The 15,735-nt window shown below is 38.6% G+C and overlaps 3 protein-coding genes across 3 annotated transcripts; 1 reads left to right on the top strand and 2 right to left on the bottom strand.

The window, feature by feature from the left end:
• Window positions 1–954: 954 nt before the first annotated feature.
• LOC134883244 (transcription factor HES-5-like) lies at window positions 955–2,147 on the bottom strand. Its single transcript, XM_063911532.1, has 2 exons — window positions 2,050–2,147; window positions 955–1,935 (listed from the first exon to the last, which is right to left on the bottom strand). Exons 1-2 carry the CDS (start codon window positions 2,110–2,112, stop codon window positions 1,513–1,515), a joined length of 486 nt encoding a protein of 161 aa, XP_063767602.1. The 5' UTR covers window positions 2,113–2,147; the 3' UTR covers window positions 955–1,512.
• Window positions 2,148–5,264: 3,117 nt separating this feature from the next.
• LOC134883296 (transcription factor HES-5-like) lies at window positions 5,265–6,325 on the top strand. The gene is made up of 2 exons (XM_063911605.1): window positions 5,265–5,357; window positions 5,472–6,325. The coding sequence occupies exons 1-2, from the start codon at window positions 5,295–5,297 to the stop codon at window positions 5,883–5,885; spliced, it is 477 nt and encodes a 158-aa protein (XP_063767675.1). The 5' UTR covers window positions 5,265–5,294; the 3' UTR covers window positions 5,886–6,325.
• A 7,020-nt stretch (window positions 6,326–13,345) lies between these two features.
• On the bottom strand, window positions 13,346–14,549 carry LOC134883358 (transcription factor HES-5-like). Its single transcript, XM_063911685.1, has 2 exons — window positions 14,452–14,549; window positions 13,346–14,337 (listed from the first exon to the last, which is right to left on the bottom strand). The coding sequence occupies exons 1-2, from the start codon at window positions 14,512–14,514 to the stop codon at window positions 14,005–14,007; spliced, it is 396 nt and encodes a 131-aa protein (XP_063767755.1). The 5' UTR covers window positions 14,515–14,549; the 3' UTR covers window positions 13,346–14,004.
• Window positions 14,550–15,735: the final 1,186 nt, after the last annotated feature.

Raw genomic sequence — 15,735 nt, 5'->3', positions numbered from 1 at the left:
ACATTAGATTTGTGATATTGGATACAGGGAGATGGAATAAGATGTTTTACTAACCTTAAAGCTACTAAATGGATAATAATGTAGCTATCCATATGTTCAAATGCACATATATAAACTAACCACTAGATGGTAGTACCCGGCCATATTAGAAATAAAAGCTTTTCTACAGTAAACTACACACTATCAACAGAGCTGGGAGAAGTAATCAGATCTTGTACTTGAGTTAAAGTAGAAATACCAGAGTGTAGGAATAATCTATTACAAGTAAAAGTCGTACATTCAAAATGTTACTCAATTAAAAGTATAAAAGTATTGGAATCAATACTTTTGTACTTCAAGTAAAACAGTAAAAGTAGTCATTATTGAAATTGGTCCATTTAAGAAGCATATATATGATCAGTTTTGATCAAAAATTATTGCTGTATTAAAGAGTTATCAAAGCCGGTAAAGGTCCAGCTAGTTGTCATGACTTTCTATACTGCAGGGTAGCTTATGAATTTACTCCAGGTGTAACTAAAGTCTGATTTAAGTGTTGATTGTACTTCTAACCCACTACATTCAGAAGCAAATCGTGAACTTTTACTCCACTACATTCATTTTGTACCTTTAGTTTATTTACAGATTTACAGGGAAATATAAAGCAACACATTTAAATACTCAGGTAAAGTGCTAGTACCTTAAACATTGCACTTAAGTGCAGTACTTGAGTAATTGTAATTAGTTCCAACCTTTGACTATCAATCAATACCAACGCTTGCAATCTAGTACAGTAAGCTCAATAAATATTGTCATCCCTGCATTGTTGTGGCATGCAGATAAGGTTGTTCACTGTTCATTTTTGTCAATTTAAAGAATGAGAAGACATATCAGGATTCCAGTTGATGTTATTTATTCACACACAAATGAACGAGTCACATCATAGAGGCACTGGTAGTGATGATGCATCACATTAAACACTTGTAATTTAAGACAATGTACTCAAATAGAGTAGAGTTAACAGCCTCAGTAGAAACAGAGGGAATAGTTTAGTACAAGCTAAACAGAGCAGATCAACTCTCTTACAAAGAGAGAAAATAACCTTCAGATTTTACTGTTGTCAAAACAGAGACTGATCATGGCAGAACAGAAAAGCTCAAGACCCAACATTAGTCAATAATCTTTTAAAAAGTAAAGAGTATATCAAGCACATCAAAAAAGGGCACTACCAGAAAGTAGCAGAGATTTGCAAAATCCTGTCATGGGATCAATGTTGATACAAAAGACATAGAGGACATAAAGGTCAGTGTGATAATTCTCACAAAATATTTTATCACCTTTGTAAAATAAAAGGGAATTTATGGTATTCATAGAATACAAAGTTGTGTTACACAATACAGCCTATTTTCCGACAGGTAAAGAAAAATGAAACTTTTCAAAGCATCCTTTTACACTCCAGAATAATATGTATGTTAATACATTTTGACCAATATGGTCATCTCAGTTTGTCTGGTGGTAACTCCAGTATGTAGGGTTCTACCACGGCCTCCAGGGGCCGCTGTTGACTGGACTCTTCTCTTGGGTGACGCTGGTCTGGACTGTGGAGCTCAGCAGAGAGAAGTCAGCCTCTCTCAGGTTCTTATCAGAGGAAAACTGCATCTTGTTGACGTGGTTCAGCAGTCTTTTCTGGGACTGTGTCTTCACCTGCTCTTTGGACAGGAAGTGTGTCACCTCTTGGACACACCTGGAGTAGCCCTGGTTGACAGCTGCTGAGTCCACAGCTTGATTCTGCTGCTGCAGTCGTCTCAGGACACAAACTGTCATCTCCAGGATGTCTGCTTTCTCCAGCTTGGAGTCTGGCTGCTGTTTGAGGAACTCTGCACCCAGGAGAGACTTGAGCTGCTCAATGCTGCTGTTGATTCGCTCTCGGCGTACCTTCTCCACCAGAGGCTTTCTGAGCTGCAGAAGGAAGAAAAGCATCATTAATAATCTTATTCTGGAGTTTAGGTTTTCCATGAACAAAAACAACATGTGATGACAATATCTTGAAATCTTGTTGAATCTTGAATTTACCTTGTGGGTCAGAGTGTGAGGCTCCTGAGAGTTGGTCATTGCTGCAGTGATTGTAGGTGCCATGTCTGGATCTCAGTGCTGTAGAGGTCTCTGTAGAGAGAATCTGATCTCTGCTGGCTTCATCCCTCCTATTTATAGTCCCACATCTCCATATGAATGTGTGGGTCTGGGTCTGACTGCACTTTCTCACAGTCTCAGCCAATCAGAGAGCTCAGAGAGACAATGAGAGATGCAGCACACTTAATGCTGTTATTGCCACGGGGACAATGGTTAGATCTCAGGGAAACAGGTGGAGGGGGGGGGGGGGGGGCATTTATATAAAGCAGATATTTTTTAAGATAAAAGTGTCCATTGCTTAACAGCATTCATCTTACAGTTATGTCATACTAAGTATGCTCATCATTACATCATAAATGTGGAAGACAGACCTTGAAATATTGTTGCATCCTGATAAATTGACGATGTAAATAAAAAACAAAAAGGTCTGAAAACATGAATTTGAAATATGTATTTTATGTCAAGGTTAAGATATCAGATATAACAAAGTTTTAAAACACAATCTTCCAAGAAATTCTGATTGGGACTAGTTCACACAAGCTCATATATTGTGATGATCACTCAGTAAAGCAGTAAAGTCATTTAGCTGAAAGTGGTCCAGATGAAACAGATGTGCCTTCTGTCTTGTGACAAATTGCTCCAGTGAGTGAGGAGTCAGGCAGGGTTTCCCACAGACCGTGATCACTGCAATACAAAAGCAGCTTGAATGCCTCTCTGGCGGCTAGTGGCCCTTTGTTGCTGCTAAAGGCAGAATTTGGCGGCAAAAACCATCTGGAGGAACACAAAGACAGTGGTTGAGCTTAAACATCTGAAATAGTGAAGGATGATTTGAATGGAATGTTGGTTTCAGGTAATTGACTGAAGAAATGGCCATTCAGCTTTTCATTTGTTTTATAACAAACTCCAACAAAAATATCTTAAAATTAGTCAATATACCTAAACCTTTCTTAAAACACATTGAATTTAGAAAAAGTTATAAAGTGTTTAAACATGACATAAGTCTTTATCTTATCTCTTGTTGTAAAGTTGACATTACTGGTAGTTTGGCATGTGTGAATGGAATAAATAAAAAGGCTTACATTGACAAAAATGACCTGATAATCAGAGGGGAAATGAAGTTGGCAAAGGTAGAGAGTTGGGACCAGAAAAGAGACAGAGTGTGAAAGAAATACCGAAGAAAATAAGGCGGAAAAAAGTGTGCCAACTCCCCTTGGAAAACAGTCAGGTGCTGGTGGGGTCCAGGATGCTAATCATACTGAACTGTGACTCTGCTCTCAAGGCTTTCCCACACTCTGTCCATTGACAGTGCTCCCACTCAACAATAGACATGTGCCTTGTTAAATGCTAATTCATCCCCACACAAGCAGCTCCCGGCGCTCCCCTGAGGGTAACGTTTGTTGTTTAGACACTCTTCAATTAGGAGACGAGAGCACGAGAAATACACACAAACATTTTGACTGGGAATTTAATCTAACAAGCAGTTAACTAAGTGTTTAGGTGCAAATATCATCGTTAAATAGAGTTTCAAACCATATGTCTTTTAAAAAGCAGTACACAAACATTAAATGAAGGGTATTAAACCATAGATAGACTGTATACAAAAAAGGTGGTAGAGCTATGCAATTTTAAATGGGGTAGCATTGAACACAAATTTGCAAAATACCTTTTTTTACATTTACTATTGACTATTTATTACTACCATTTTATTCTATACATTTACATTTTTCAAATACTTTTTCATTTGTTTATACAGCAACCTCCACTTATAGTCTGCCACAGCAAAAATATGAGTCTCTATTAAATGTTCATATACTGCTTATACATTATACATACAATCTTTATTGGATGGGCATTATCTTTATAAAGGATTGAGGCTGTGCTCTTTTTTTGTTTAAAACATACATTTTAAGGTTAGATCACCACAATACTGTAGGACTGTAGGTTCCCATTAAAATCAATTTCATAAACATTTTTTAAGCATAGAAGTACAAAAAATAAAATCTTGATAAACACATTGTAAGGTTTAGTGAGTAAATAAGGTCCAGTAATAAAGAATTCCTGCCCCCCCTTGCAGACGTCTTTGTCTGATCTGCCTCTTTTGTCCCTCTCGGGCTCTGTGAGTGAGTTTTCCCTGCTTTCCCACACTCCGTCCATTCACGGCTTTGAAGAACAAAGGAAGTGTGTCTGGTTGCACATCACATTAATTATGGAGTCAGTTTACGAGCAGCGTCTCAGTGCTTCTGAATGGACATTCCTGTCATCAAGTCTCGTCATTACCAGGCTTTTGCAAAATGTCTATCAGGAATGCAGACATACTAAGGCTTAATGAACATTCAAAAGCTAGTCCCCCCCCCCCCCCTCCATTAGATTCAAATTTTGCTGTTTATTCTGATGGGGGGGATAAATAGGGTGTCTATTCCTAAATTGATCATGTGCAAGCTGGGAATTTGATGGTAAACTTGTTGGCGAAATCCTGCAATAAAATTGTGTTTCAAATACGATCTAACCTTTATTTTTCATCAGGACAGGCGGGAAAAAAAGGCTTCATTTTTTTTTATTTAAAAAGCACCATTGCAAAGAAGAAAAAGAACAATATACACTTCATCGTGCCACAGAGGGGAAATATACCATCCAGGATGGTATTAACTTCTTAATGTTTAGCATGACTACATTAGCAGATTAGGCAACATAAACAGACTGTTCTGATAGAAAAGAAACCAAGTAAGCAAGAGGAGTACTTTTGCATTGGGTAGTGTTCAATTAGATACATTTACACACACGTATGCATGTTCAGTTTCACAAGAATGTAACGTGATTTCATTATCTCAATGATGAGGGTGTGCTCAGTCAAAGTCATTGATCCCAGCATCAGGCAGCAGATCTGCTCTCTACAGGGTCACCACTTTCCCAGATTCACACAGAGCTCTGTGAGTCTCTCTCCATAACCCCCCCTGTCCTCCACCTGTTCCCCTGAGATCTAACCATTGTCCCTTGGGCAATAAAACCATTCAGCTTGCGGCATCTCTCATTGTCTCTCTGAGCTCTCTGATTGGCTGAGACTGTGAGAAAGTGCAGTCAGACCCAGACCCACACATTCATATGGAGATGTGGGACTATAAATAGGAGGGATGAAGCCAGCAGAGATCAGATTCTCTCTACAGAGACCTCTACAGCACTGAGATCCAGACATGGCACCTACAATCACTGCAGCAATGACCAACTCTCAGGAGCCTCACACTCTGACCCACAAGGTAAATTCAAGATTCAACAAGATTTCAAGATATTGTCATCACATGTTGTTTTTGTTCATTTCAAACCTAAACTCCAGAATAAGATTATTAATGATGCTTTTCTTCCTTCTGCAGCTCAGAAAGCCTCTGGTGGAGAAGTTACGCAGAGAGCGAATCAACAGCAGCATTGAGCAGATCAAGTCTCTCCTGGGTCCAGAGTTCCTCAAACAGCAGCCAGACTCCAAGCTGGAGAAAGCAGACATCCTGGAGATGACAGTTTGTGTCCTGAGACGACTGCAGCAGCAGAATCAAGCTGTGGACTCAGCAGCTGTCAACCAGGGCTACTCCAGGTGTGTCCAAGAGGTGACACACTTCCTGTCCAAAGAGCAGGTGAAGACACAGTCCCAGAGAAGACTGCTGAACCACGTCAACAAGATGCATTCTTCCTCTGATAAGAACCTGAGAGAGGCTGACTTCTCTCTGCTGAGCTCGAGCTGCATCAAAAAGAAGAGTCCAGCAAGCGGCTCCTCTGTCTGGAGGCCGTGGTAGACCCCTAAGAACTTGAAGATCATGAATGAACCGAGCAAATACACTTGTGCTCTTGGACTTTCTACTTGCCTAGGTCTTGGACTCTCCTTTTGAAGAGTTGTGTGTTTCTGCAATTTATTATGACCTTTTGCAAAGGTCGCATTCTGTTTCTGTGATATTTGCAGGACAGCTACTATTTTCTTTTTTGAAGGTAGTCTCTTATTTCAGATGTTACTCTGTGAAGTAAAATGATTGTTCCCAAAGGGAATGCTTCTATTTGTCAGTTATACTGACATATGTCTGTACTTTGTTCTCCATTAAGGAGACAGTTAATCATGTTGCACATGTTTCTGATTTATATGTGATATTCACATACTTTGATTATTGAAATGTCCTTTCTAAAATCTGTTAACATTTTAATTGTCTGCATTTTTGCAGATCAATTTTGTGTGTTCATTAAGAAAAATGTGCTGCTTTATAACTTTGTGAGTTACAGCACGCATACCTTCTATGAAGGGCATGTTGTTCAGAAACTGTCTGAATGTATCTCTTTAAACCAAGTGATGCGCAATTAAACAATCACTAAAACAATGAAAACAATTGTTTGTCTCATTTTCTATCACCTGTTCACGTCGGTTACTGAACATATAGCACCAGATCTGAAGCAACTATGTTTAAAATGTATTTTAAAACAGGCCATGTATAGATAGCTGACATATGAAGAGCACTGAATGCCACATATTTTAAGAACTCCTCACCTGATCGGGGAGTGGTAGGTGTATCTTTCTTAAACACTAATCCACATCTTAAAAATATGCTTGACAATGAGCCAGATAAGGTAGACAGTGAGAGCTGCTTATTCAACATATCAACTGTTAGTTTAAGATCAACGGAGTGTGTCTCAGTGAGCTGTGTGCCTTTACAAACTGTTTCAGTATGTAGTCAACATGTCTTTATAACTACACTGGTGGGATGCACACCTTCCTTCTAAAGGATATCAGTGACTGACTAACACATGAGGCTGCCATTGATTATACACTGGACTGGGATCTGGTGAATACAAAGGTCACAGAATATGAAGATTACATGCATTATATTCACACTCATGATTCAGTGAACTATCATTGTCCTTTATGCAAACACCTGAATTCATTATGCTCATCTGCTCCTGGTAATTTCATGTAAAACCAGCCTGTACTTGTGTGGTAGTTGTTGGAGTAAGAAGCACTCCGATTATTTGCTTATACCTGATGAAAAGTAGCAATATCACCATTTAAAAACATTCTGGTACAAGTGAAAGTCCTGCATTCATAATTCTACTCGTAAAACTACAAAAAAAAAACGATCGTCAAGATTTACTAAAAGAACACAAGTAAAGAAAAGTATTTTTTTTTATTTTTATTATTGCATGGTGCAATATTGAAGTGACACACACTTAAATGTATCAATAATTATAATACTATACTTTAATATATATGGTGCTTGAATGGGCTTTCCTGCATAATGAGTACTTTTTGTGGTTGGACTACTTTTGGATGCTAATACTTTTATACGTTTACTTTTGAATGCAGGACTTTGACTTGTATCTGTGTATTTTTACACCGTAGTATTGCTACTCCTACTGAAGTAAATAGTCTGCATACTTCTTCCACCTTTGCTACTAATACAGTGGGGCAAAAAAGTATTTAGTCAGCCACCAATTGTGCAAGTTCTCCCATTTAAAAAGATGAGAGATGCCTGTAATTTTTATCATAGGTACACTTCAACTATGAGAGACAGAATGAGAAAAAAAAATCCAGGAAATCACATTGTAGGATTTTTAATGAATTAATTGGTAAATTCCTCGGTAAAATAAGTATTTGGTCACCTACAAACAAGCAAGATTTCTGGCTCTCACAGACCTGTAACTTCTTCTTTAAGAGGCTCTTCTGTCCTCCACTCGTTACCTGTATTAATGGCACCTTTTTGAACTCGTTATCAGTATAAAAGACACCTGTCCACAAAACAGTCATACTCCAAACTCCACTATGGCCAAGACCAAAGAGCTGTCAAAGGAGACCAGAGACAAAATTGTAGACCTGCACCAGGCTGGGAAAACTGAATCTGCAATAGGTAAGCAGCTTGGTGTGAAGAAATCAACTGTGGGAGCAATTATTAGAAAATGGAAGACATACAAGACCACTGCTAATCTCCCTCCATCTGGGGCTCCACGCAAGATCTCACCCCGTGGGGTCAAAATGATCACAAGAACGGTGAGCAAGAATCCCAGAACCACACGGGGGGACCTAGTGAATGACCTGCAGAGAGCTGGGACCAAAGTAACAGAGGCTACCATCAGTAACACACTACGCCGCCAGGGACTTAAATCCTGCAGTTCCAGACATGTCCCCCTGCTTAAGCCAGTACATGTCCAGGCCCGTCTGAAGTTTGCTAGAGGGCATTTGGATGATCCAGAAGAGGATTGGGAGAATGTCATATGGTCAGATGAAACCAAAATAGAACTTTTTGGTAAAAACTCAAGTCGTCGTGTTTGGAGGAGAAAGAATGCAGAGTTGCATCCAAAGAACACCATACCTACTGTGAAGCATGGGGGTGGAAACATCATGCTTTGGGGCTGTTTTTCTGCAAAGGGACCAGGACGACTGATCCGTGTAAAGGAAAGAATGAATGGGGCCATGTATCGTGAGATTTTGAGTGAAAACCTCCTTCCATCAGCAAGGGCACTGAAGATGAAGCGTGGCTGGGTCTTTCAGCATGACAATGATCTCAAACACACCGCCAGGGCAACGAAGGAGTGGCTTCGTAAGAAGCATTTCAATGTCCTGGAGTGGCCTAGCCAGTCTCCAGATCTCAACCCCATAGAAAATCTTTGGAGGGAGTTGAAAGTCCGTGTTGCCCAGCGACAGCCCCAAAACATCACTGCTTTAGAGGAGATCTGCATGGAGGAATGGGCCAAAATACCAGCAACAGTGTGTGGAAACCTTGTGAAGACTTACAGAAAACGTTTGACCTCTGTCATTGCCAACAAAGGGTATATAATAAAGTATTGAGATGAACTTTTGTTATTGACCAAATACTTATTTTCCACAATCATTTGAAAATTAATTCTTTAAAAATCCTACAATGTGATTTTCTGGATTTTTTTTTCTCATTCTGTCTCTCATAGTTGAAGTATACCTATGATGAAAATTACAGGCCTCTCTCATCTTTTTAAATGGGAGAACTTGCACAATTGGTGGCTGACTAAATACTTTTTTGCCCCACTGTATGTTGCTAGGTAACTTAACTAAACATAATACATCATCATTTATTTGTTGATTATATAGTGAGTAATAAATCTGGATCTGCAAAATAATGCTGTTTGCGAAAAGTCCAATGTTCGCCTCAGAAATGTTACGGGCTATTTTCATAGGGACATTCATTTCAAGTACCTCAAAGTAAAATACTTGCGTACTTAGTTCGATTTCACCACTAGTGGGGTGACAGTTAACAGATGGCCTGTCATGAAGCACTCAATGCTTTTGTTCATGCCGTTTAAACAGCGTTTGTTCCACTTAAGAGATTGAATTATCTAAAATAAAATATGACCATGCTCAGTGTAAACATGATGACAAGAAAAGTATTGAATTTCTTACATATTTATTTTTCCTGAAGTGTGCAAAAGCAACAAAACAAATTTCAATCCACTTTGGATGAATAAAAGTAAAAATGGTGAATTAAACAAAACATGCATACATGGCATACACAAAACAATAACAAATCCCTTTTCAGAAGAAAGGCTGGCGTTTGATACAATATACCTTGAAACAAGGCAGTAAGACACTGCATCCAAACTGCAATAACACAATATTAGCCTGGATGTCATTTTCACAGGAAGAATAGGTTAATATCGCTCTGTTTGGCTTAAAATGTTAAGCAGATTTTACTGCAGTTAAACAATATAGATTTCGAAGATTAAATTAAATCCTTGATAACATTTTGGTCCTAACTATATCTCTATCTGTGGTGTTGTTAAAAAAAGAAACTACAACCACAGGAATCATAAATTCCACAAATAGCAGCAAAACGTGTTTCAAGTCAACTACGGACTCTTCTTCTCACTCAGTGACCTCTTCAACTCTGAATCCAGTCTTCTTTCTTTCTTTCTTTCTTTATCTTGCTTCTGTTGAAGCAACAATACAAAAAATAACATACTAATGTTCTGCTCATCATAAAGCATATAAGGCATTTCTCTATAATGAACAGATGCAGCTGGCATAAACAAACTGCCAACATTTAAAGGCAGCTTTGGTGATTTTCTCAAGTCCATTTCTCATTGTCTTTAAAAGCACAGTGGAGCCAGGTCATCCTCTTCTTCAGGAAACAGGCGTAAAATGTCCCTTGAATATTTGGAGTAGCCGTTGTGTGTCAGCAGGGCTTTCCTCAGTGTGAGCAGGGACTTGGTCTTCTCCAGGATGTCTGCGACAGGGATCCCGTTCTGCAGGTGTTCTGCAATCAGAGCCTTCAGCTTCTCCACTCCGGTGGTGCATTTCCTCTCCAGCATGTTGAGTTTACACCTGACAGAAACAAAATCATGGAGTTTAGTGAAATGAACTGAATGAAATAAAAACATATACAGAAATTCAACAACATATTTGTTATTGAGAGTTTGAAGTATTGGAGCTTTGGCTTACCTAAAGAGCTGTTCCTTCACGCTGTCTTGAAAAGCAAGGTCTGCGTAGAGAGCCATTTCCAGGTTTTGCTTCGTGTGTTGAGAGGTTCTGTTGTTGCTTGAGAAGGTTCGGAGGAAGTCTGTGATGATAACTGTGTCTGCTGCTCTGCATTTATGCTGTTCATCCTGCGCTCTTTGGGCTCTTTCAGCCAATCAGGAGGCTCAGGGTTCATAACAATAGAGTGAATTTAATGCCTGTCACACAGAACAGGTGGGATGCTTTATCTTTATGCCATACATCAGAGAGGTCAGTGGGAAAATGTTTTTCCTGAGGTACACACGGGAAAAATTTTGAATTTTGAAACTGATTATACTTTGAAATGGCCAAGACATATCTAGTCTGGGAATATTTTGTTTAAGAAGTACACCTTTTCAGTATATGCTATACTTATATTTCATCTGCAAATACTATAAGGTGAGGAAAAAGTATATATGATAGATGAATTCCACGTCTTTTAAAAAAATAATTATGATAAATAAACTGTCAATATTAATTTTACTGGACAAAATTGTCTGATTACATCAGTAAATACAACTTTAAATAACCATAGTATCATATAAACACATTCTTAAAAATGAAGACCTAATAGGTGCAACATTTTTATAAAATTATATTTTCCAACGAGTGAGATACAGCTAAAGCAGATGGTTGATTTGTGAAGTGGCTTCTACTTGACAAAAACGTCTAATAATTATGTTGCCATAACTCAACTTGAACTTTAAAAAATATATATATAAAATGTGTAATAATGTTTAAAATGTTTATTTTGTGACATTATGTGTGTCCACAGTGAGTTAGAGCTAAAGCAGATGGTTTTTGTGTGAAGTGGCTTTCTGCCTGAGAACCATCCCCAGGCTTTGTGGGAGCAGACACACTTCCATTGTGTGTGCAGCTGAGCAGCCTGCATTCAGAAGTGTGGGAAGCCGTGTGTCGCTACGGCTCCAAGCTCCAGAACGAGGGGAGGGCGTGTGACCGGGGCACGTCCAGCCCTGTGCAGGCAGCTCAGGGGAGAAAAGGGGGGGTAACCTGAGCCTCTCACAACTGCAGACCGACACACAGCCAGATGGAGGAGATATGCAGGAAGGTAAACCCACCTACACATAATTACAGCTTGCAGTTGTTTTAGTGTTCTAGAATAATGAACAAAAACAGCATTTGATAAACATTTATTACAGGAAAGAAAAACAAAACAGACACCCCTCTCCGTTTGTGGCCCTTAATTGTGGAATTGATTGTCATTGACAATTAGATTTCCCCCCTCCATTTAAACCTGTTTAAAGATCCATCTTATTTCTTAAACCTCTTTATTATCACCATAGGATAATAATCTTTTAATTGTTAAAGCAATTAAAAGAAAGAGTAAAAATAGCAAAAGGAATAGGTGAAGTGAAAAAGTGAAAAATACAAATTTAACAGGATAGAAAAAACAAGACAAAAATAGAAATAACATAGCATAAGATACAGCTATAGCTATGCACAGTACATTATATAGGAATGATTGCAAATATGGGGTGTAGCATATCTAAAAAAATAAACACATCAATTTGTGAATAAATGGGTGTGTATATAAAATTACACATCGTCAAGAGAGTTCTGAACATACCTTTTGTTTGTTTGTATTTTATTTAGTAATTTGCTAAATGTGGTTTGTGTTGTGATTTCTATCAAGATATTGTGAAAATGTTTATTTACTAAAATTCTTAGGAAATGCCAGGATGATTAAACTGTCCCCTCATCAACTCATCAACAGACAAAGGACTCACATTTTGTGTCAATCACTTTTTGTAAAATCTGAAATTATGACAAGTAAATGTACCATCAAATTGTACCATTAACGCTACACATAACTGAATTATAACATGTGGTCCAGTGGGAGTATTGGGTGGGTGTTTGGTAAGAAGCCTGTAAGCTGCACAGAAATCAATTAGTCAAACACCCCACAAGACACTCCAATATGACACCCTATGATACATGCTGTGTGTGTGTGTGTGTGTGTGTGTGTGTGTGTGTGTGTGTGTGTGTGTGTGTGTGTGTGTGTGTGTGTGTGTGTGTGTGTGTGTGTGTGTGTGTGTGTGTGTGTGTGTGTGTGTGTGTGTGTGTGTGTGTGTGTGTGTACGTGTGTGTTTAATACTCCATTTGCTTTGGTTTGACGGTGGTTTACACTGATGAACTGGTTAATACTCATTCTCATTGTTATTGAGATGGTTAATTAATTGGAATTACAAATGCTAACAGTACATTTAATTGTCATGCAAACAATATCTTATCTCAATAACTCAATTAAAATTATATAGAGAGAGTATATATATATATGTATATATATATTAAAGTTGTATGCATAGGCTATGTGCTATAAGTTTGTTTAAGTGAGTCAAAAACTTTAAAGGACGTCTAAGTTCTATGTGTCTCTTGTTGTATCTTTCTTGCAGATATTGTAAAAGAAGGGAACAGGTTAGGGGGTCTTATATTAGGTTATGTATTGTAATGGGGACGATATGTAATTGCAGTATCAGTGTCATACAATGCAAAATAAATCCTTCAAACATTATCAAAAATCAATAAGACGAAACAACGTGAGAAGACAACATTTGAAATCAACAGTGTTTGTTTATTCAAAAAGCACAATGAGCCACAACAAACATGAAAGCTCAAACTACAGGTGATGATGCATCACAACAACGACTTGTAGATTTCTTCAAGACACTGTACTCACACAGAGTAGAGGAACAACTGTCTTCATAAAAGACAAACAAATTCATAAGAAATTCATTAGAAACTGTTATTTTAAAACAAAAACAATAACTTGCTCTTCATAAATAAAAGCAAAACAGTAAAGACTGACCTTTAAAAAGGTCAGACTATTTTTATCACAGTGTGGTGAAAGCAGGTTCATTACTGCTAAATACATGAATGTTCAATAAAGACAACAACATGACAGTCACTGGAAAATTGTGACAGTTTGACATTAAGCAAACCTTTCAGAAAAAAGGATAAACATTTTGATCTAATTCAGATCAGTTTTTAAAAATCAGAAGTCCAACACTTCAAAAAATCTTGTTGATCTGGTCCATAAAAAGAACAGTTAAGCATTTCTGATAAAAAATGATCAAGATTACAAAGGTAACCATAGTACTGTATTCTACCAACAATAAAGTAAAGTGAGGTTCAGTAATAACTGCGAAGGCAATCGGATTTGGTTCATGCCACATGCATGACAATATGTTCTCTTTCGTAAATTGAAAGATATAGTTGTTGTCATTTCCTCAGGAAATATCATCTTTCATTAGTAAAACAAACAAAAACAACCTTCTGTACAAACAGAAGAACAAGTGCATAACATTTCAGAATTCAGAAAAATTCACTTCCAGTAATCTCTGACCAATATGGTCATCTCAGTTTGTCTGGTAGTAACTCCAGTCTGGAGGGCTCTACCACGGCCTCCAGGGATCGCTGTTGACTGGACTCTTCTCTTTGGAGATGCTGGTCTGGACTGTGGAGCTCAGCAGAGAGAAGTCAGCCTCTCTCAGGTTCTTATCAGAGGAAGACTGCATCTTGTTGACGTGGTTCAGCAGTCTCCTCTGCTTCTCATTCTGCTGCTGCAGTTGTCTCAGGACACAAACTGTCATCTCCAGGATGTCTGCTTTCTCCAGCTTGGAGTCTGGCTGCTGTTGGAGGAACTCTGCACCCAGGAGAGACTTGATCTGCTCAATGCTGCTGTTGATTCGCTCTCTGCGTACCTTCTCCACCAGAGGCTTTCTGAGCTGCAGAAGGAAGAAAAGCATCATTAATAATCTTATTCTGGAGTTTAGGTTTTCCATGAACAAAAACAACATGTGATGACAATATCTTGAAATCTTGTTGAATCTTGAATTTACCTTGTGGGTCAGCGTGTGAGGCTCCTGAGAGTTGGTCATTGCTGCAGTGATTGTAGGTGCCATGTCTGGATCTCAGTGCTGTAGAGGTCTCTGTAGAGAGAATCTGATCTCTGCTGGCTTCATCCCTCCTATTTATAGTCCCACATCTCCATATGAATGTGTGGGTCTGGGTCTGACTGCACTTTCTCACAGTCTCAGCCAATCAGAGAGCTCAGAGAGACAATGAGAGATGTGGAGCAGGCGAGCGGCAACATGCAGTTATTGCCATGGGGACAATGGTTATATCCCAGGGGAACAGGTGGAGGACAGGGGGGGTGATGGAGAGAGACTCTCAGAGCTCTGTGTGAATGTGGGAAAGTGGTGACCCTGTAGAGAGCAGATCTGCTGCCTGATGCTGGGATCAATGACTTTGACTGAGCACACGCGTATCATCTTATCACACACAAGATGGAATAACATTTGTTGTGTAATGTAGGTATTTCACATACCAAAAACGAATGATGATATTGTCAAATTAATTGAGCAAAAACCTAGAAATGAAAAGGGGATCTCTATTGAGAACTGATGAGTAATTAAGATATTTGTTTTTGTTTTTTTATCGTCAATTTTTTTACTTATTTGTTCTAAACAAAAAAGAACCAATTTGTAAGATAGCATTATAAAACATTAGACAGCATTGCTATGATCATTCATTGAAACTGAAATAAACTCTACACAATCATCATGCAGCTGTCCAGATGTAGTCTTTTGACACGTGCCTTATAGTCAGCCTGAGTAACATGTTGAGCTGAGTTTCCCACACTGACTCCCTGTATGGTGTGGTCAACGATCCACAAAGGGAATCTTCCGACAGATGCTGGCTGTGTGTTGTTACAGAAACTGAGTCTGACATCACCAGCCATCTGGAGGGAAAGGACGCCATTGGCTGATGCGAAATTTTGAAAATTTGGTTGGGAAAAAACTTCACAGAGTCGCAAAAAATAGTTATGATCTTATATTTTCAGTTTCCAGTCATTTTTACACATTTTGAAGATCCAACAATTATCTTTAATTCGTTTCTGATAATATATTGGATCCAATGTGAGCTTTACACTTAAGTGTAGGAGGTCTCCTGGTGGGCAGCTGGATCCTGAAGTGTGCCAGATCCCTTTTGAGAATTACTTGGCTGGTGGTGGGATGGGTGGATGTCATTAACACTCAACTCTGCCCTCCGGAGCTTTCCCACACTCCGTCCATTATAGCATAAAAAAGGCATGTGCCCCTATATCAATGGACCTTTTGAGG

The sequence above is a fragment of the Eleginops maclovinus genome, chromosome 20 (genome assembly GCF_036324505.1).
Source record: "Eleginops maclovinus isolate JMC-PN-2008 ecotype Puerto Natales chromosome 20, JC_Emac_rtc_rv5, whole genome shotgun sequence".
Taxonomy (NCBI): Eukaryota; Metazoa; Chordata; class Actinopteri; order Perciformes; family Eleginopidae; genus Eleginops; species Eleginops maclovinus.
The sequence above is the reverse complement of the archived record's forward strand: the minus strand, read 5'-3'. Positions and strand labels throughout refer to the sequence as shown.